Source organism: Geotrypetes seraphini, chromosome 2 (assembly GCF_902459505.1).
Source record: "Geotrypetes seraphini chromosome 2, aGeoSer1.1, whole genome shotgun sequence".
In the NCBI taxonomy this organism is placed as follows: Eukaryota; Metazoa; Chordata; class Amphibia; order Gymnophiona; family Dermophiidae; genus Geotrypetes; species Geotrypetes seraphini.
This window is the reverse complement of record NC_047085.1, coordinates 203,515,421-203,538,090: the sequence shown is the minus strand read 5'-3', so window position 1 is coordinate 203,538,090 and position 22,670 is coordinate 203,515,421. Positions and strand designations below refer to the sequence as shown.

The 22,670-nt window shown below is 43.8% G+C and overlaps 1 protein-coding gene across 1 annotated transcript in view; it reads left to right on the top strand.

Moving 5' to 3' along the window:
* The window catches only part of BMP6 (bone morphogenetic protein 6), a 261,123-nt gene extending 242,610 nt beyond the window's left edge, over window positions 1–18,513 (top strand). The window contains exons 6-7 of the mRNA XM_033934719.1: window positions 13,065–13,175; window positions 16,402–18,513. Coding sequence (XP_033790610.1) covers window positions 13,065–13,175; window positions 16,402–16,551 — 261 coding nt within the window. The 3' untranslated portion in view covers window positions 16,552–18,513. The remainder of the gene's footprint in view (window positions 1–13,064; window positions 13,176–16,401) is intronic.
* The last annotated feature ends 4,157 nt before the right edge of the window (window positions 18,514–22,670 follow it).

Below are 22,670 nucleotides of genomic sequence, written 5' to 3'. Positions count from 1 at the left end.
AGGGGTCTACCAGTTAGGGGGAAGCTGGGGGGTCTAAAGGTGGGGGGGGCCCTGGAGGGAGGGTTTCACTGAGTTGGGGGAAGTTCCAGGGTGGTGGCAGGAGGGAGTGGGCATCCCTTCTGCTGAAGGATTTAAGAACATAAGAAGTTGCCTCCGCTGGGGCAGACCAGAGGTCCATCCTGCCCAGTGGTCCGCTCTCGCGGCGGCCCATCAGGCCTAATTGCCTGAACAGTGTCCTTGATTAATTTTGTAACTGCCTCTAATCCTATCCCTAATACCTACCTTTTATGTACTAAATGGTGAGACCTTGATCAGTACCACGGCGGAACGCGATCTAGGGGTGATCATTAGCGAGGACATGAAGGTTGCCAATCAAGTGGAGAAGGCTTCCTCCAGGGCAAGACAAATGATGGGGTGTATCCGCAGAAGTTTCGTCAGCAGGAGACCTGAAGTTATGATGCCGTTGTACAGAGCCATGGTGAGGCCCCACTTGGAGTACTGTGTTCAGTTTTGGAGACCACACTACCGAAAGGACGTACTGAGGATCGAGTCGGTTCAGCGAACGGCCACCAGGATGGTCATGGGGCTCAAGGATCTCACGTATGAAGAAAGACTAAAGAAATTGCGGCTGTACTCACTTGAGGAAAGAAGAGAACGGGGAGATATGATTGAAACGTATAAGTACATCACGGGACGCATTGAGTCAGAAGATGATATCTTCTGGCTCATAGGACCCTCAACCACCAGAGGGCACCCGCTGAAAATCAGGGGGGGGAAGTTTCATGGCGACTCCAGGAAGTACTTCTTCACCGAAAGAGTGGTGGATCATTGGAACAGACTCCCACTCCAGGTGATAACGGCCAGCAGCGTGACGGATTTTAAGAAAAAATGGGATACTCATGTGGGATCTTTAAGGGAGTAAATTCAGGGGGGGGGATACTTGGAATGGGCAGACTTGGTGGGCTATAGCCCTTTTCTGCCGCTTTTTTTCTATGTTTCTATGTTTCTACCTCTACTTCTATCTGTACCCCTTTGTCCTCCAAGTACCTGTCCAGACCCTCTTTGAAGCCCTGTAGCGTGCTCCTGCTTATCACATCCTCCGGTAGCGCGTTCCATGTATCCACCACCCTCTGAGTGAAGAAGAACTTCCTGGCGTTTGTTTGTCAGGGGGGGGGGTCAGAGGTGGGGTGGGAAGGAGTGGGCATCCCTCCTGCCGTGAACATTCGCAAGGGGTTGGGGGTGGTGGCAGGAGAGTGTGGGCATCTCTCTTGTTGGCCAACGTTGCAGGGGTTCCTGCCGCAGCCGTTCAGCTGATTGTGGCAGGGAGATTTCCATGCCATGATCAGCTCAGTGGCTGTGTCTATTTGAAATATAAAATAAAGCCAATTAAATGAGGCACCACATTGGTCTTAGTTCTGTGTAAGGCCATTGATTCAACAAAACAGAAGTCAGATTCACCGCCAAAGCAGGATAGCACCACAGTAGGCAAGCAGACGGTCGACCTCTGCCAGAGGAGGAAACCAATGTCTGTGTTCCGATGCAGCCAAAGACAGGCGCCTCCCCCAGCAGTTCGAAACAGGAGCGTAAGTCCACAGAGGCAGGAGAGGCCTAATGGTCAAAGATAGTAAGCCACACAGACTCCAGCAACCTTATCCCATCTCTCTTCCTTCCTGCCCTCCCATAGGTACATATCTCTTCCTCTCTCCCCACGGTTCAACATTTTGCTCCATCTCTTTTCTGTTCTTCTTCCCTTCCCCCTTGATGCTGTACAATAAGATGGAAGAAAAATAAGAGATGCTGCATCTCTCTCTCCCTTCCACCCCAAGGCCTAACATTTCTCCATTCTTCCCTTCCATCCCCAGATCTAAATTATCTTCCTTTCTCTTCCTAACTGCTCTCCATCCCATCTTTCCCCCCTGCCTGCCTCCCTTCCCTAGGTCCACCCTAGGGACCTTCCCTAGGTCCTTCCCTAGGTCCTTTCTCTTCCCAACAGTTCTCCCTTCAAATATCTCTTTCCCTCTTCCTCCACATCAACTCAGGTCCAATTTCTCTCTCTTCAGACCATTGCCCACCATCTCTCTCTCTCTGCCCTCTGTTTCTGGCTCCATAAGCTCTCCCCCCCCCCCCCACGCCCAAGCTGGCACTTCTTTTAATACCCTCCCCTTCATACTTAAAAACAAAACAGTTAGGCCAGGAGGCTTTCTTCTCGTCCCAGCATGTTCTCACCCTTCTGTCCGCACTGGTCCAATGTCGCCCTCACCTTCTGTCACTGAAAAATTGCCAGCCTTGGCAGTGATTCAGCAACGTTGCCCGCAGCTTCCCTTCCTGCTTTCCGTCTGCAGTGGTCTGTTTCCAATGACACAACTTCATATTTCCACCCAGGAGGACTGCAGCAGATGGAATGCAGAAAGGGGAGCCATGGGCAACTTTGCTGAATCACTGCCGTGGCCGGCAATGATTCAGCATGACATCGGACCGGTGCAGAGAGAAGGGGGAAGACATGCTGGGCCATGGGAACCACCTAGAAGAGCCTTGGGGCTGGGCTATGAGAAGGGGAAGTTCCTGGACCATGACTCCAAGGCCAGGAACACCCACTCATGGCCTGCACCCGGGGTAGACCACCCCTCTGGCTCCGCCTCTGATATGCCACTGGCAGGAAAATAGTATAAAGTTTAAAAGCACAGCAAGGATACGACTGAATTTATTAGCTTCCTCACCTCCCTTGGCTTCCCCCCCCCCCCCCGCATCATCCCCAACCCATGAAAAGGGGCACACACTAGACCTCATTAGTTTTCTCGATCTCACCGCTCACAAAACTTTAGCCGGTGACACTCGCTGGGAACATGTCCCCTGGTCCGACCACTTCTTAGGGGCTTTCTGTCTCCCCATTTTCATGTTGCATCTTGGGGCTCCACCCCACACTTCCAATTCCATTACCTTCCGCAAAAAAATCACAAGCGATCTGTTCTGGTCTAAATTTCTCAACCTATTCTCCTTCGCTCCTAAACCTGAGAAACCAACTGGCATAACTGGGTCGCTCTCTCCGAGTCCACCTACCACTCCCTCGCCCATCTCTCCACTAAAACCATCTCCTACTCCCATAAGGCCCCTTGGTTCCTCCCTTATCACAGAGAACTAAAGCAGAAATATCAAGCTCTGGAACGCAAATGGAAAAAATCTAAATCCCCTACAGATAGACAGTCCTGGAAAGTCAATATTAAGTTTTACAATACAATACTAAAAAAAGCAAGGAAGAACTTCTACGGTGACAAAATCTCCAGATCCAACAACCAGAGTAGCACACTATTCAACATCTGGCGCTCCTTAACTTCCAAAAAAGACTCCACCTTGTTCCCCATCTCTCCCTCAGCTGATGTTCTGGCAAAATTCTTCAACGAAAAGGTCACTACCTTGAGATGCTCCTTCCCACCTACAGTATCCTATAACTCTCTGGTGCCCACAGAATCCAATTCTACCCTAACGGTCTCCAACCCTATCCCAGTCGATAGATCCTGGACTACCTTTGAGCACGTATCTGAATCCTTGGTCCTCAAACTCTGCCTCAATCCTGAAATCCTTAGACCCATTCCCTTCCTACCTATAAGAGAAAATTCCCACACAGGCCATCTCATTTATTACCAAACTCATAAACTCCGCCCTACATTCGGGCCTTTTTTCCCCAGAAATGGGTCATATTGCCTTGACCCCACTACTGAAAATATCTGACCTAGAGACCTCTCCACACCATCCAGCTATCGCCCAATAGCAAACATCCCTCTCCTAACCAAGATGCTAGAGTCCATCATTTCTACCCAACTCTCATCATATTTAGAGAGATTCTCCGTTCTCCTACCTTACCAAAATGGCTTTCGTCCCAACTTCAGCACCAAATCCTTTCTGACCTCCTTAATCTCAAAGGTTCAACAACTTAATTCTCGAAATAAGTTTGCCGTCCTCCTACAATTCGACCATTCCGCTGCTTTTGACGTCCATCATGATATTCTAGTTTTCCAACTCTCTGAGATAGGCATTAACTCCACAGTCCTAGATTGGTTCTCAAAATTTCTACGTTCTCGTACTTACACTGTCAACATGAATGGCACCTCATCCGCCCCTGGAAACCGATATGTGGAGTACCGCAAGGCTCACCTCTATCTCCTATTCTTTTCAACATCTATATGTCCTCCCTAAAACTCCTCCATCTATCCCCCCTAGAAACAATTTACACTTATGCTGATGACATCCTCGTCCTCCTCGATACCGACTCAAACCTCACCAATCTCTCTGAGAACATACCCTCCTGTATAACGAACCTCCAATCCTGGGCCCACACTGTGCAAATGAAACTGAACGAGTCCAAAACAAAACTACTTTGGCTCAGCCCAAAACTATACAAACTACCCACCTCCAACCCACTGTCCTCTGGCTCCACCCTGCAGCTTGATGTCTCAAGCAATATTCTGGGCATCATTATTGATTCCACATTGTCCTTCAACAACCACCTCAATTCATTGGTAAAAAAATGCTTTTTCAGCCTTCACATGCTGAGGAAAGTAAGATCTTGTTTCCATCAAAAACACTTTACCATCCTCGTCCAATCCATCATCCTTTCCAGATTGGACTATTGCAACTCTCTCTACTTAAGCCTAACTAAGAAAAACCTTTATAGACTTCAGTGGATTCAGAATGCCGCGGCTAAGTTTATCTTCGCAAAAAGTAAATTTGACCATGTCTCACCGCTCCTGTCCAAGCTTTGCTGGCTTCCGATAATCGCCAGGGTCCACTTTAAATGCGCCTGCCTAACGTTCAAAATCCTACACGGCATCCTCCCTCCCTTTATCCCACTCTCTTGGAACTCCTCAAATCCTAATACCACCAGACCCACCCACAAATTAAAACTATCCTTCCCCTCATTAAAAGGCATTTCCCATGCAGGAAAACTAGGGACCTACCTCCCCTTCAGATTCACCAAGCTCTGGAACAACCTTACCTCCCCTTTTCGGAACCTGAGCTTTCTCCAAATTTTCCGCAAACATCTGAAAACCTGGCTATTCTCAAAAATTTAATACTTACTCCATCTTTGGCATTCTAAGCCCTCTAGTTATTCTTCTTACTCTATCCTCTAACCCTTCATTGGAGTTCCTTTCTCTCCTAACTCCTGTAAACCGTGCCGAGCTCTACGATTGTGGAGAAGATGCGGTATACAAACCTAAGGTTTAGTTTAGTTTAGACTGATAGTTTTCATCAGTAAAATCCCTCTCCAGTAGGCCTAGTTAGAGGAGAAAGCACCGATGAAAAAAAAATTGACCTTCAACTTTTCAAAAGATTGTTCTGTCATTAAGGTAGTGAGAAGAGCATTCCACAGAGTAAGGCCAATAAAGATCTTTGAATTCAAGTTCAAGTTTAATTATTCTTAATGAATCGCCTATTTTAAATCACTAAGCGATGTACAAAAACCTTAATACATACAAGTTAATACCTAAATATATACAAATTAAATATTAGTGACCTTTTAAACTGAATTTTGTTAAAGATTAAAAAAAAAAAAAAATTATAGCAAAAAAAAATTATAGCAAAGTTGTCTAAAAAAATGAAAAACAATGAATTTGATTGAGAAGATCAAAGATTGCTGATCGGACAGTGTGGAATTAGTAATCAGGAAAGCTAGGATGGGTCCTGAGTAATGAACTTTAAATACAATTATTATTTTATAAATTAATCAGTGGGATCTTAGAAGTCAGTGTTCCTCAAGCAAATAGGAGGGTTATATAGTCAAATTTGTCTGAACCTATTTTGAGTTGACCTGCCATATTATGTACTAGGAGTCACTGAAGATCAGTAACTTGGGCTCTTGTTTGTCTGTCTTGATTGTTTAGATTGTAAGCTCATTTGAGCAGGGACTGTCTCCTTTGTGACTCTGTACAGTGCTGCATATGTGTGGTAGCATTCTAGAAATAATTAATAGTATGACTTGAACTGAGAAAGCTATTACAGTAATCTAAACTTAAGATAACAAGAATCTGAAGAGCTGATTTTGTGAATAACTACCGAGCTGAATAGATTATCTCAAGTTTAAAAAAAGCAGTGCTTGATGGTATGAGAAATGTGAGGCTGAAAATGTAAAGTTTTGTTGAATAAGACACTAAATAATTTTACAGTCTGACTGAAAGATACAGGAATGCCAGAACAGGTGCTTTTAAAGATTGAATAGGTAAACAAGATAGCAAAAGTTCAAGGAGTTTTCTGGATTCATCTTTAATCTGTGAGAACATAGCCAGGTTGTGATCTAAGTAGAATTATTGGCATCTGTAATGGAATTAATTTGGATATCATCAGCATATACGTATGGAGGAGTCCAAGAAACTGAATTAAAGTTAAGAAAGGGGACAGGAAGATGTTAAAATAGGAGCCAATCAAGAGCCTTCAGCGTATCACAATCAGGGATGAACACGGGTGATGTAGTATTAAGAAGTGTAGTGTATTAACTCTAATAGTAAGATAAGATCTCAACCAGCTGAGGACTGTGTTTTTAGACCTATACACTTAAGATTGGGAGTTAAAAAAAAATTGTGGTCTATTAAGTCAAATGTCACTGACAAGTCTAAAGAAAGTGGAATAATTACACTGGCCAACACTCATTTTGGTGCCTCAAATGTTAAACCTGTTTTGGATATATTTGACCAGCTGATTCAAAAAAAAATGGCACCAGTTTTCTCCTATTAGCTCTAATCTTTGATATACAGAACACGTGCCATATACCATTCTTCACTCTGTTCGCCCATTCAAAAATCAGGATATTTTAATGTATTTAAATTAATATCTTTTCAACATGAAGGAAACAAATTAAAAATTAAAAGAAAAGTGTACAACATGAAAATCTACTTATTTCATACCAAAAGCACAAGTTTATGATACAAACTTTCCAGTCATTTGACACACAAGAAGCTCCTTTTGTAAGACTTCCAAGAGTAGGAGCTGCCAGAATAATCCCACATAAGATTCCAACAATAGTCTGCCATCATGTGTGTGTATCTCATCTTCCTTGGTATCTGGCTTCCATTGTTTTTATGTATTTGTGAAATTTTTCACCTTGCTCTTCGCTTAAGCTTAAGTCACCAAGGTTCTCTGGAAAGTGATCTAAGTGACTGTGCAGATAATGGACTTTAACACTCATATTACAGCCAAGCCTGTTGAAGTGAAAGCGCATAACCTCTACTAATTGTGTGTAGTTGTCTGCCTTCTTGTTGCCAAGAAAGTTTTCACAAGAACAAATGAAGACCAGGCGCATGATTCGATTTCATTCATTAATGCTATGAAATGTGGGTCATTTATAAGTTGTCTGATCTGTGGACAATTGAAAATTCCTGCCTTCAGTTTTTCCATGGTAAGTCCAGGTAACATATGCGCTATATTCAATGCATCAACCATCTTTATTCAAAGCCTTTACAAATTGTTTCATCAAGCCTAGATTTATATGTAGTGGTGGCAGTATGATTCTATCTCGTGCTACCAAAGGTTCATTGATTACATTGTGTCCAACCACCATATTTTCCCTCAGAGGCCAATCTTTTTTTTGCCCAATGTTCATGTCATTTGAGTTTTACATTTTTATGCCAGTATGCATTATAAGAAAGGAAGTAGATGAATAGTTGTGAAACAAAGGTCATTATACACAAAAAAATGTGGGTAATTTAAATACATAAATTTCTCATTGAAAAAAGAAAGCTTGTTATGACATTCCGATTCTGCAGAAGAGATCTTTTAAACAGCAGTAAAAAAAAAAATTAAGAAATTCAACCATATCTAAGAAACTATCCAATGCTGTCTATCCAATGCAATTTTCTGAATCAGCACCCCAAATAACCCCAGGAATAGGTAAAAAAAAAAAACAAGGCACCAATAAATTTTTTTTTATTTTTGTTGGCCTGTGTTATTTATATTGATCCATAGCTTGAAGGATAGTGGATGTTAGTCCTAATTATGCTGTTTCAGTACTATCATGTTTTCTAAACCCAGTTTGATGTGGGTGAGGTACATTAGATGTATCTATAAAATTAGTAATTTGCTTCAAGACAAGGTGCTCATCAAAACTGTAGTTTAAAGACTCTTAGGCCCTCTTCTATCAAACTATGATAGCAGTTTTTAGCATGGGGAGCCATGCTGATTGGCCCTTGCTGCTCCCGACACTCATAGAAACTCAATGAGCGTCGGGAGCAGCATGGGCCATTCAACATGGCTCCCTGTGCTAAAAACTGCTATCGCAGTTTGATAGAAGAGGGCTTTAGTATGGGGCAGGAGTTCTTTTATTTATTCAATTTTCTGGGACACTGTGCTACCGGGATACAAGCTATACCTCAGAGACAGAGTAGGTCAAAAAGGTGGGGGTATTGCCCTATACATCAAAGAGGGAATTGAGTCTACCGGAGAGAACACGCCGGAAACGAAAAATAAGGTAGAGTCTCTGTGGGCCAAAATTCCGGGAACAAATGGAAAGGAAACAAAGATCGGCATCTACTACCGACACCCCCAGGGCAGTTTGAAGAAACTGATGGAGAGATAACGGATGAGATTAAATGCAGCTGCATGGGAGGCAACGCAGTTTTCATGGGCGACTTCAATTATCTGGGGATAGACTGGAACCTAGGCACCTCCGGCTGCAGTAGGGAGACCATGTTCCAGGATGCTGTAGACGAATAACTTGTCAAGGAAAATATGAGAGGAAATGCAATTTCTGGACTTAATTCTAAATGGACTACAAGGATCGGCGCAAGGTGTAGAAGTAGAAGGGACGATGGGAAGCAGTGATCACAATATGATCCACTTCAACCTGGACACAGGGGCAAAACATCGATCCAGAATGACGGCCAAAGCACTGAACTTCCGAAAAGGGAATTACAAAGGGATGAGACTCATGATGGGGAAGAAGATTAAAAAGAGGATAAGCACTGTAAAAATGCTAGAGCAAGCATGGTCTCTTTTTAAGGACACAGTCACCGAGGTGCAAAATCTATATATACTGCGTATGAACAAGGGATCTAAGACGAAAAAGAACAAGGAACTGGCGTGGCTCACTGTAGTGGTGAAGGAAGTGATCAGAGACAAGAAAAGTTCGTTTAAGGAATGGAAAAGGTCAAAAGCGGATGAAAACTGGAAAAAGCACAAACAGCATCAAAGCAGGTGCCATAAGGCGGTGAGAGGGGCCAAAAGAGACTACGAGGAAAAAAATAGCCAAGGAGGCAAAAACTTCCAGCCGTTCTTTCGATATATTAAGGGGAAACGACCTGCGAAGGAAGCAGTGGGACCGTTGGTTGACCATGGAATAAAGGGAGTGCTAAAGGAGGACAAAGCCATCACCGACAAACTGAACACATTTTTTTGCATCGGTTTATACCGAAGTGGATATACACAATGTACCAGAAGCCGACAGGCTATACGCAGGAAATGAAGACGGGAAACTGACAAGGTTGAAGGTCAGTCTAGAAGAGGTAGGCAGGCAGATTGATAGGCTTAAAAATGATAAATCCCCGGGACTGGATGGCATCCATCCGAGGGTAATCAAGGAACTGATGCTAGAGTCCATCATATCTACCCAACTCTCATCCTATTTAGAGAGATTCTCCATTCTCCTTCCTTACCAATATGGCTTTAGACCCAACTTCAGCACCGAATCCCTATTGACCTCATTAATCTCAAAGGTTCAACAACTTCATTCTCGTAATAAGTTTGCTGTTCTTCTACAATTAGGGATCATCTTTATCCCCTATTCTCTTCAACATTTATATGTCCTCCCTGAAACTCCTCCATCTTTCCCCCATGGAAACACTTTACACTTATGCTGATGACATCCTTGTCCTCCTTGAGACCGACTCGAACCTCACCAACCTCTCTGAGAACATATCCTCATGTATAACAAACCTCCAATCCTGGGCCTTCACCGTACAAATGAAACTAAACGAGTCCAAAACAAAACTACTTTGGCTCGGCCCAAAATTAGATCAGCTACCCACCCTCATCCCACTGTCCTCTGGCACCACACGGACACAATCTGATGAGGACCAGGCTTCAGCAAAGGAAGATCTTGCTTGATGAACTTGCTGCACTTCTTCAAGGGAGTAAACAAGCAGATAGACAAGGGTGACCCGGTCGACATTGTATATCTGGATTTTCAGAAGGCGTTCAACAAGGTCCTGCATGAACGACTACTTCGAAAAATTGCGAGCCATGGAATCGAGAGTGAAATACTCACGTGGATTAAAAACTGGTTGGCAGATAGGAAACAGAGAGTACTTCAACTAATAGCCAATCTGTCGATCAAATTGGGAAAGATTCCGGAAGACTGGAAGGTGGTGAATATTCGAGGGGAGATCCGGGAAACTACAGACCCGTGAATACTGCGTCCAGCACTGGTCGCCGCACTTGAAGAAGGACACAGTATTACTCGAAAGGGTCCAGAGAAGAGCAACCAAAATGGTTAAGGGGCTAGAGGAGTTGCCGTACAGTGAGAGATTAGAGAAACTGGGCTTCTTCAAAAGGGGTTAGATTCCATACAAACGTAAGGAAGATCTTCACCCAGAGAGTGGTAGAAAATTGGAACACTCTCCTGGAGGCTGTTATAGGGGAAAACACCCTCCAGGGATTCAAGACAAAATTAGACAAGTTCCTGCTAAACCAGAATGTACGCAGGTAAGGCTAGACTCAGTTAGGGCACTGGCCTTTGACCTGGGGGCTGCCGCAGGAGCAGACTGCTGGGCACGATGAACCACTGGTCTGACCCAGCAGCGGCAATTCTTGTGTTCTATACCATTCTCCCAAGGGAGCTCAGAACAGTTTACATGAATTCATTCAGGTACTCAAGCACTTTTTCCATGTCTGTCCTAGTGCGCTGACAATCTATCTAATTTACCTGGGGCAATGGGAAGATTGAATGACTTGCCCAGGGTCACAAGAAGCAGCGTGGATTTGAACCCACAACCTCAGGGTGCTGAGGCTGTAGCTTAACCTGTTTTGGTTCCCACACCCCTTTAATTGATCATTGAAACCCTCCCACCCTCTTTCTAAACCAAGTGTCCACTAGTGACTACTGACAACTACATATGTCGCTGTTAGCTGCTAAAAGTACTGATTGTTAACATTTTGTTAAAAACTGCCTTCATTCTGTCTAGAAAGTTTCAACAAACTGCCTCAGATTTCAAGACCCTTTTCTGCACCTTGTTTTACCTCTTTTCACAGCATTTGGGATTACGAAACCCTGGTACAGTGGAACCATAGAAGAGATCCAAGAAACTACTGTCATGCTTCTCAAAAGCCCCTTTAAAAAAACCAAAACCTTTTTGCAACACAACATGGAGTTTCAGTAACACATTCAAAATGTCTTCTGCAGCTGTAAATTTTAAATGGATAATTTAGTATGTGGTAACCATTTCAACCTTTTAAACTACTACTTTTGAAAATCCTATGATGTACATTGTGATTTGAGGGAACAGGAATTTTATCTTGTCATCAGTTCTTGTTACATTAATTCCCACACCAGTCTAGAGCTTTCGTCCTATCATTATATTTGTATTCTCTTACCAATATCTTTCTGCCCAATATTCAAAGAAATCTAATCAGGAAGGAGAGGCGATAATCATGGTCATGGCGGCCATTTGTAAAAGGAGCCACAATGGACAGGAATTAGTGAGCATCACTCTTGCCCTTTGAACCCCACTAGACCACCAGGATTCTACTAGGTAGACCCAAGGGTTGAGAGGGATGAGATATTGGTGGGGGTTTCTTGTCTAGGGTCGGAGGGAACAGGATTGGAATCATGAGGTAAAAAAAGAGAGAATTGGAGGAGCAGAGGGCACCTTCATCCCTTATGTGTATCCTGGCTAATATTCAGCCCAGGGCTTACATGTGTCATATGCAGGTGCCAGCTGAATATCAGCTGAGACTCACATAAGCTCTGGTGGCCAGTAAAACTATAATTAGCACAGGATATTCAATGCTAGTGCCCAGACATGTCCCAGCACTGAATATCTGGGGTAATTCTGCCTGTTGCAGTGAGCATTTAAAAACAAACGCTGACCACCACAGAATAGTGAGCCATCATTTGGGGCTATGACCACCATTGTTAAACTATATTTTGATAGGAAACGGTGTAGTTTAAAGATTACCATCAGATGTTTGAAGCTGACGAGCTCAAAAACTGCAGAAACGACCAAGGCAGCATTGTCAATGCGAGAAGAGGCTGCTCAGCACAAGGCAACAGCGTGACATGGGCTGTTGGTCACCCTCTGTATAGCAATACAGCCCATAGTGTCAAATGTGTGGAATTAACAGAATGAGAATAGGAGTACAAAAAAAACAAGTCAAATTTTATAGGTATAGGGCCAGAATTTACTCCACAGTGTACACGTAGTTCAAATGTGCAGCTGAGTTCAGTATACATTGATTGGTTTCCAGGTCTTTTTGCAGAGTGGTTTTGTTTGGCATGGGATACACTTTGGATGTGTATTTTATCCACCGATGTAGGTTTAAAACGTTCATTAAAGGACGACTTAGCATTTAGCGTGCGTTAAGTCAGTTAGCGTCCCTTGATGAATTCCCCCCTAAACATCTTATATGTTATACCCCACTTTTACAAAACTGTAGCACGGTTTTTAATGCCGGCCACGGCAGTAACAGCTCTGATGCTGATAGAATTCCTATGAGCGTTGGAGCTGTTACCACCGTGGCCTGCACTAAAAGCCGCGCTATGGTTTTTGTAAAAGGAGGGGGATGGTAAGTGTAAATTCCGCTGTTCTCTATATCATCACTAATTCTTATTATATTTTCCTTTCTTCAAAACTCTTGTAAACCGTGCCGAGCTCTGTCCTTATAGATGTGGTATATAAACATAACGTTTAGTTTAGTTTATTTACAATTTTGTTCAATAATGCTCTTATTTTGAGACATTTGGCGTCCTGCTATTTTAAGTGGTGATCCATTCAAACAGCTCACACCTAGCCTTTTTGGTTAGTGTTGGAAATAAAAATCTGAAATTCTCTCAGCTATGCCTTTTTTGTTTTCTTTTCATGCAAAAGGATTGGATAATTGCACCAAAAGGATATGCTGCAAATTACTGCGAGGGTGAATGTTCTTTCCCACTCAATGCACACATGAATGCCACAAATCACGCCATTGTCCAGACCCTGGTGAGTACAGTGCGAGTCCAGATTCAGTTCTGTTTCTCACTACTTTGCATCCTGAACTGGAAATGTTAAAAAAAAAAAAAAAAAAAGAATGTCAGCCATCAGTGGCGTAGTGAGGGTGAGAGGCACCCAGGGCGGAGGTGCCCCTCCCCTGCCCTCTTCTCTGCCCCCCCCCCACCCTCATCCACTCCTTCCCTGTCCCCTCCTGCCACGCATGCATGCCCCTTCTCTTCCCCTTCTCCTGTTCCTCTTTAATGTTCCCTCAGGTCGGCTCTTCTTCCCTTTTGTCTTTTACCTTGATTGTTTGTTCTCTTTTCTTTTAGCATATGTAGTTCCTTCCCGCCTACCCCAGTGTCCCAGGATGCCAAATAAACCCCCAAATAATGGGCTCCTTTTACTAAGGTGTGCTAGCATTTTTAGCACACGCACAAAATTAACGTGCGCTAAACTGCGTGGTACGCTTCTAGAATAACGCCAGCTCAATGCTAGCGTTAAGGTCTAGCGGCAATTTAGAGTGCACTATTCTGCGCATTAAGGCCCTAATGTACCTTAGTAAAAGGAGCCCAATGTGTATGTATTTCAACTTTGTATAATTTTTATTTTTGTAATTTGCCTAGAAACCTAGGAATAGGTGATATATACTAGTCTTTAAGCCCGTTACATTAACGGGTGCTAGAATATATGTCTCTTTTTTTTTTTTTTTTTTTCTTTCTGTCTTTGTCCCCCTCCATTTCCCTGTGTAGCGCTGTCTCTGCTTTCTTCCTCACTTTGCACTCTCCAGCTGTAACATTACTGCCTCGCTTTTTCTCCTGCAAGCATGTCTGCTCTCTTTCTCATCCCCAGTCTCTTTGCTCTTTTTCTCTTCTTGTAGGGGTCTCTGCTCTACTTTCTCTATGTGTTCCTTATTCCTGCAAACCTCTATGCTGTATTCTTTTCTTTGTATGCTCCTTATCTTGTGTTTCCCTATAGGTATTTATTCCTATTTTTTTTCCTTCTTCAGCCTCAGCTCTTCTTTCTCTGAACATTTCCTACCTAAGTCTCTCCAATTTTCTTTCCTTCTTCAGTCTCAGCCCTTCTTTATCTGAACATTTCCTTCCTCAGTCCAATTGCAGCTCTCTTGCCCTCTAAGCCCCTGCTGCAAGTGGCTGTGCATGTCTTCTCTCCTGCTCCCCTTTCCCGACAAACCTGCGACTCCAGCAGCGTGTGCAGCACTCTACACACGCTGCTTCAGGGCCTTCTACTGCCCTGATTTACTCTGGCACATTCCTGATGACATAATCAGAGACGTGGCAGAGCAAATCAGGGCAGTAGAAGGCCCCGAAGCAGCGTGTGTAGAGTGCTGCACACGCTGCTTGAATTGGCGTTTGGAGTCGGGACCGCGAAGAAAGTAGCGGCTGGAATCTTTTTTTGGCGCTTCCCTTCCCGCCCCTTGAGGTGTCGCCGTGGCTCCTCTCAATCCCCGCCAGCGCCGGAAGCCTTCTCCGACGCTGGTGCGGCTCGTGAGAGGAGCCTCCAGGAGAGCAGGATGTCCAGCGCTGGGGTCCAGTCCTTCTGGCGAGTGTAGGTAGGTGCTGGGGATTCGCGCATGCGCACTCTTGCGGCCACAGACCTACTGATCATGGAAGCACACCGATAGGAGTGCGCATGCGCGGCTAGCGTTTTATTATATAGGATAAACTATAAACTATTCCTCTGATGTCACTTCTTAGGCGCCAGAAATGTTATAGAGGTACCAGGGAAGGGAAAGGGTGCGTTCCCGCGATAGTGGAGGGGTGGAGAAGAGAATGGGAGCTGGCGCCCCATCAAGTGAATATATAACAGTGGTTGAGTTATGTTTTCACAGGTAAATGGTCAATTAAATTGAAGAATGATGGTACTTAATAATTAGTTTGAATGCAATCATGCTGTGGCTATGCAGATAGAATATTGTAACTTTGTATTTTCCTCTATTTTATGTATGTTTCATTGTGCTGTTTTATTATGTACTAGTCTTTAAGCCCGTTACATTAACGGGTGCTAGAATAGATGTGTCTGTCTGTCTTTCTTTATCTCTCTCTCCTTGGCCGCTGTCTGTATCCTTCTGTCTCCCCCCCCCAAATGTCTCTCCATGGCCCTCTTCTGTCTTCCCCCCCAGAGCAAAGTTGTCTGTCCCCAGCACACCTCCCCCCAAAGCAGCCCCCTTTCCCTATCTCTCTATGGCCCGTCTCCCCAGCACACCCCTCCCCCAAAAGAAGCCCCCTTTCCGTCTCCCTGTCTCTCCATGGCCCCTTCTGTCTTCCCCCCAGAGCACACCCCTCCCCCCAAAGCAGCCCCCTTTCCCTCTCCCGCTGACTCTCTCTCTGGCCCCCTTTCTCTGTCTGTCTTTCTGTCCCTCTCCCTGCCCCTGTGCCTTTCTTTCTGTCTCCCTCCCTCCCGCTGTCTGTCTGTCATTTTTCCCCATTTCCCTGTGCAGCAGCATTTCCATCCCACTTCCCTAATCAGCAGCAACAGCATTTACCTCCTATCTCCCCCCTTTCCTGTGCAGAAGCAATAGCAGCATTTTCCCCCACCCCCTTTTCCCTTCTCTTCCCTGCTCCGTTCGGCCCCTCCCCCTTCTTTTACTGCCGCTGTCCTGCTCGATCTGGCCTGCTCCTGACCCTCCCACCACCGACAAACCTCGGGGCTCCAGCCCCGTAGGCAGCACTTTAAACACGCTGCTTCGCGGCCTTCTACTGCCGATTTCCTCTGCCGCGTCTGGCTCCGATGATGTCATCAGAGACGCGGCAGAGAAGGGCGCGAAGCAGCATGTTTATAGTGCTGCCTATGCCGCTGGAGCCGGGAGGTTTGTGGAGGGTCAACGGCCGGAGCGGGGCTGCTGTCCACCACTCGTTTGCTGCCACTGGTGCTGCCTACTCCGCTGGAGCCGGGAGGTTTGTAGAGAGCACAGTCGCGCGCATGCGCCTCCAGCCCCTGCAAGCGCCTTGAGGTGTCAATTAGAATGTTGCCACAGAAGCACACCTCACGGCGCCAGGACTCATGAATTTTTGAGAGCGCATGTGCGCTCTAGCGTTTTATTATTATTGATGGAAATTTGTAAGCCGCCTTAGATAAAGGCGGATTAAAAATGTTTTAAATAAATAAATTAAATTAAAAGATGATGCCTTGGGCGGACCGCCCGCCACCCCACCCTTCCTAAGCCACTGTCAGCGATAATAATATGCTAAATTATTTGTCCTCTCTCTCACAACAGGTCCATCTTATGAATCCAGCCTATGTCCCAAAACCTTGCTGTGCACCTACCAAGCTAAATGCCATCTCAGTGCTTTACTTTGATGACAACTCAAATGTCATTTTGAAAAAATACAGAAACATGGTGGTGAGAGCTTGTGGATGCCACTGACGAACTGAAAATAAAGAAAATACAAATAAATAATATATTCACCAAGAAGATACCTGCTATGCAACTCTTATGTACATTTTTAGAATGTCTTGGAAGAAGACCAACTTAAGTGCTGCTGAGATTCACTCAACTTTTAAAACAACACACTTTTTGGGGAAATTTCTGTTTGTGCCTTAAGACTTTGCCAAGGGCCTTCAACTGCATTTGTCCACTTAGTAATTGTGAGAAATCGATGGGTTTTCTTCTTTGTGGTTAAATTCAGTTCACACCTGGAGGGGTGTGGTGATCGTTGGTTCACTATACTGCGATCTATCTTTAAGGCTCACAAAAGGGAGAAGTCTGCCAAAATAAGGGTTTTAAGAGTTTAGTTTTGGGTAGCTTGGATCAAGCTGTTTTGTGGTGTTTTGTAAATGTATTAATGAAATATAAGAACATTGAAATCCTGGATCACGTTGCTAGCATCAGTGCACGCCAGTTAGCTAATACTCTCCAGCCACAGGTCCAACCACATATGGATGATACTATGCAAGTTCTGGGGAAAGTCCTGAACACAATTTTGACTTCTCCTATAAGCAGACACTTCACTGCAAGAGGATATAACAAATTATCCTCACATTTTATTCTGTATTCTAAATTGCGCCTTGTAGAAGCCAAAATGCCTTTGAAGGAATAATGTGTAATTCGTGAGGGGCGGGGAGGTTCTCAACACTCCTAATATGAAAAAAAATATTGTAATTCATCTATGGATGTAGAGGAGTAGCCTAAAGGTTAGAGCAGCCAGCTAAGAATCAAGTAATTAATCTATGGTCCTAATAAAAGATTTAAAAAAAACATACACACACATTAATCCCTTTCATTATGGAAGGCATTTAGAAAATCTGACTGGTATATAATGAGGCACTTCCATGTAGGCTGCCCAAGTGAAAGAATGAGAAATTTGAATACAACAAAAGGCATACTTAAAACTGGGCTTTAAGTCCAGGTTCATTTCTGCAGATATTTATTAAACTGCAGTACATCTTAAGTACTGTATTTCAGTGAATATCACAGTAAAGGGGTGTTTCCAAGGCCAGAGAGCTGTAGGTCTTATCGCCTATGGGAACATAATTCCCCTTTGCTGCCTCCAAGAGTTCCAACCATATGCATTGACACTACAGTGCCAGCCCCATTTCAAAATCTCTTTTGATAAAGGAGGCCTTATGAATCCCTTCTCCAACGTTTCTCAAGAGTCAATGTCTATGCTTGCCCCTACCCTTGAAAATGCAAAAATGAATAATGCGCCCAAAGTTGCTACCCCATTTGGAAAGCTCCCTCACGATCTGTAGGTGCCCCAAGGTAATAACAGGGCCTCAGTTGCTGCCCTACCAGTGTCTTCTTCGAAAATGGCAGCAGCTAACAAAGGCTCCATTTTGTCTTATTGGGGGGAGGGGCAGCCAGCAGTACAGTTTTTCATTTTCAGTGAAGAATGGAGTCTCAGTAACAGGACAAAGCTTACAAATCGGCACTTGGTAGTAGAATGACATAGGCATGTTTGTCTGGAATGGAGTTTTGAAAGGGACTGCAAGCGCCTTGAAGTATGAAGGGAATTTGCCCAGGAGCATCAGCCTACCAGTGCTCTCCATTAAAGGCCAACTGAATATTGGTTTTGGTACCAAAACTGGCTCGTATCCTTTTTCTGACTGGTTTTGGTTTCAGCCAGAGGTTATAGCCATAGTTTTGGTTTTCCCAAAACTGACTATGTGTTTTCATTAGGGCCTATCTTGTCTAAGGGTGAATGTGTATGAGATCTATATGCATACAATGAAAGCAGTGCATGCAAATAGATCTCATGCATATTAATTGGGGAAATCCTGAAAACCCGACCGGATTGCGGCCCTCGAGGAGGGACTTTGGCACCCCTGCGTAAGAGTGACCAGGGATCAATCCTTTAGATCAGGGGTAGGCAATTCCGGTCCTCAGCCACAAGTAGGTCAGGTTTTCAGGATATCCACAATAAATATGCATGAGATAGATTTGCATTTAAGGGGCAGTGCATGCAAATCCATCTCATACATATTCATTGTGGATATCCTGAAAACCTGACTTGGCTCCAGCTCTCGAGGACCGGAATTGCCTACCCCTGCACTAGACCACAATGAATTGTAAGGTAATCTTAAGGGATGGAGGATGAGTTAGTCTTTGCATGCTTTTTGTTTGTTTATATGTTTAATGTGATTGCAAAAAATGCACTTATACTCTTCCATAGTAGTTTATATCAGTGTTTCTCAACTCGGTCCTGGAGTACCCCCTTGCCAGTCAAGTTTTCAGGATATCCACAATGAATATGCATGGAAGGAATTTGCATATAAGGGAGGCAGTGTATGCAAGTCAAGTTTATGCATATTCATTGTGGATATCATGAAAACCTGACTGGAAAGGGGATATTCCAGGACTGAGTTGAGAAACACTGGTTTATATGGCAAAAAGTGCTCCACATAAATCAGTGGTTCTCAACCCTGTCCTGGGGACCCCCCAGCCAGTTGGTTTTCAAGATATCCCTAATGAATATGCATGAAAGAGATTTGCATATAATGGAAGTGACAGGTATGCAAATCTCTGGCTGGTTCTCAACCCCCAGGACAGGGTTGAGAACCACTGACATAAATGATTTTAACATAAAAATTTAGTAGGAATTTAAGTCCATAAATTTGGGATAAGCTTCTTAGAAACTAGGATCTGTATTGCGATATGATATCAGCTGTCAAAGACTAGGGGACACTCGATGAAGTTACAGGGAAATACTTATAAAACCAATAGAAGGAAATATTTATTCACTCAGAGAATAGTTAAGCTCTGGAACATGTTGACAGAGTATATGGTTAAGAACAGTTAACATAGCTGGGTTTTTAAAAAAGATTTGGACAAGTTCCTGGAGGAAAAGTCCACAGTCTGCTAGTGAGACAGGAATGGGGGAAACCATTGCTTGGCCTGAGATCGGTAGCATGGAATGTTGCTACTCTTTGGGGTTTTTCCAGGTACTTGTAACCTGGATTGGCCACCTATGGCTAGATGGACCAGTGGTCTGACCCAGTATGGCTATTCTTATGTTCTATCATTTGTTCAAATGTAGCGTAAAGTCAGCCACTGTAAAAACACTGTGGCTTTAAGTTACAATTTTCATTAGCTGAGGTCCACTTGTGCAGAGGCTACTTTTCTTGGAGGTAAAATATGGTCTTTCATTATATAAATTATTACATATTTCTGGCTGAGATACTATTTGTGTAATGCTATAGAATTTCCAGGCTCTGATAGCTCTGATGAAAATGCAACATTTTAATCAAACTTGTGGCATGAAGAAGCTAGATTATAAGAGAAAGAAACCTGCGTTTTTTTGTTTTCAAGCATATACAGTGCTAATAGGAAAATAATATTACAATGAAATGTAGTTAATATATAGTAGAAAATAATTTGAGAAATGTATTGCCCAATTGTAATTTTTCAGAGTATATATTGTTCTTGTGTTCATAACGGCAGTGGGCTTTATAATTCTGAATTGTGCATCAGGTTGATATCATGTCTGCAGTGTAGATCAGTTTTATAACTAAATACAAAATGGGAAACATCTCAATGCTACTTTCTCATGTTACTTGTGCACAGTTTAGGAAAGCATAAACAGAGAAACATGACATTAGATAAAGGCCTAATGGCCCATCCAGTCTGCCCTTCCCCACCAACCTTGTATCTTCTCTGTAAGAGATCCCACAGGTCTGTCCCATGTCATCTTAAATTCAGATACAGTCTTTTGTCTCAACCACCTCCACTGGGAGTTCATTCCACGCATCTACCACCCTTTCTGTAAAGAAGTATTTTTCTTACATTACTCCTAGGGTTACCAGATGTCTGGATTTCTCCGGATGGCTTTTCAAAACCCGGCACTTTGTCCAGGTTTTGAAAAAGCTTCTAAAATCGCCATGTGACATCATCGCGTTGCATGCACGGATGCCCTCCTGCCCGATGAGAGCAGGCAGTGGGGGAAGGGGGGGGGGGCTGGGACAATTAGGGCGGGGAAGGTTAGAACTAGGCGGGCCTGGGGGCAGGTCTAGGAGGTCCGGAATTTCCAAATGGAAAATCTGGTAACCCTAATTACTCCTGAGCCTTTATTTTTTTAACACATTCTCACAAAGTTCCTCTATCAGAGTATATTTAACTACATCAGCATTGACTTGTTGAAAAGTCCTTGTCATAATAGCTCTCAAAGTTGTCAGCCTGTGCTTGCAGGCAATGGGCATGACTCCTTGTTAGGCACCACCAGCCAGTCAGGTTTTCAGGATAGCCCTAATGAATATGTATGGGAAGCAGAGATGCACACCTGTCGCCTGCATATTCACCAGAGCTATCCCAAAACCACTGCTATAAAGTATATGCATTGCTTGGCTCACCTAGGCATAAATTAAGAAGGTGCGCTCGGACGTGGGCTTGTCAATTCTCAAATGGAATCTTAGCACCAAGATGCCAAGAAATAATACCGCAAGTCTCAAACTCTACCTCTCACTAAAGCCAACTACCCCAAACAAATAACCTTACCCATTTCTCACTCTTTTTGAAAATGACCAATTTTTTTTTTTTTTTGTAAGTTCTTATTATAATACATCTTGGTTAATTCTTTTGTAATCCGCCTTGAACTGCAAGGTAATGGCGGAATAGAAATCCCTAATGTAATGTAATGTAATTATGGAACTGGTGCTAAGTGCATGGCATTGGAGTACCCAAACTGAGGTGTCAGTGTATAGAATTCATTTTATGGTGTTTAAAAAAGCATTAATCAATGGCTGCCAGCTTAAGATGGAGCTGAGAAAACAACTCTATACGGAGGGATGGTGCAGTTTATGTTCGTTCTTCTTGGCAATAGCTGAAACTGACTGGGGCTTGTCTGTGGACTACAGTCTTCAAGTCAGCTCAGATTTTTCTGTTTGTTTCAGGTATAAGCATTAACTGGGCCACAAGAGGACCTTCACTTTCTTCATGATTAGTTGCTTGATTTTTGTTTCTGCTTTGTGCCAACTGCTGTGGAGTTTACAGAATAAGAATAGGACTGAAAAAAAAATCAATTTTTTAAGGTGTAGGGCCAGAATTTTACTCCCCAGTGTACATATAATCTAAATGCGCAGCTGAGTTCAGTATACATTGGTTGGTTTCCAGGTCTCTATACAGAGTGGGTCTACAGGCTGGCCACCCTCAGGTCCACCCTTACCATTGGAAGCCAACAGGGTCAGGCCTAGCTCGTACCGGGATTGGAGACTTCCTGGGAACACTGTAGGCCCTATGTTGGGCAGCAGTAACACAATGGAGCCACACACTGCGCAGGAGAAGACAATGGATTCCTCACTGTGCATGTTGCCATGTAGCGAGGCTTTGTTTGGCATGACATACACTATGGATGTGTATTTCATTCACCAATGTAGGTGTAAAACATACATCACAGTAAGGGGGGGGGGGGAGGGAAAATTCATCAAGGGATGCTAATCTTTATAACCAGGACAGTGACAGAGTGGAACATGTTTTTCTCCAGGACATGCTTGTGCTTTGCCCTGTCAATCTTTACCTCAGTCTTCATAAGCCTCCACAAGTCCCTACTGCTGTGAAGCATCCCTACAACATGTTGCCACTACCATTCTTTTACTGTGGTACATCAATATTTTACATCAGTGGTTTTCAAACCTATCCTGGGGGACCCCCCAGCTAGTTGGGTTTTCAGGCTATCCCTAATGAATATGAATGAGAGAGATTTGCATATAATGGAAGTGACAGGTTTGCAAATCTGTCTCATGCGTATTCATAGTAAATGATGGCAAATAAAGACCCGAATGGTCCATCCAGTCTGCCCAACCATATATGGTCCTTTTTCATAGATATTTCTGGGCCAGAAACCCAGAGCCCTGCCCGGTAGTGTGCTTAGGTTCTATCTACTGGAATCTCCATCAGAGCTCACTCCAGCCCATCTTAACCATCCCAGCCATTAAAGCCCTCCCCAGCCCGTCCTCAACTGAATGTCCATATACGGGACACAGACTGTGCAAGCCTGCCCAGTACTGGCCTTTGTTCCTTCAATGTTTACCCATTATTTTCTGATTAGACATCCT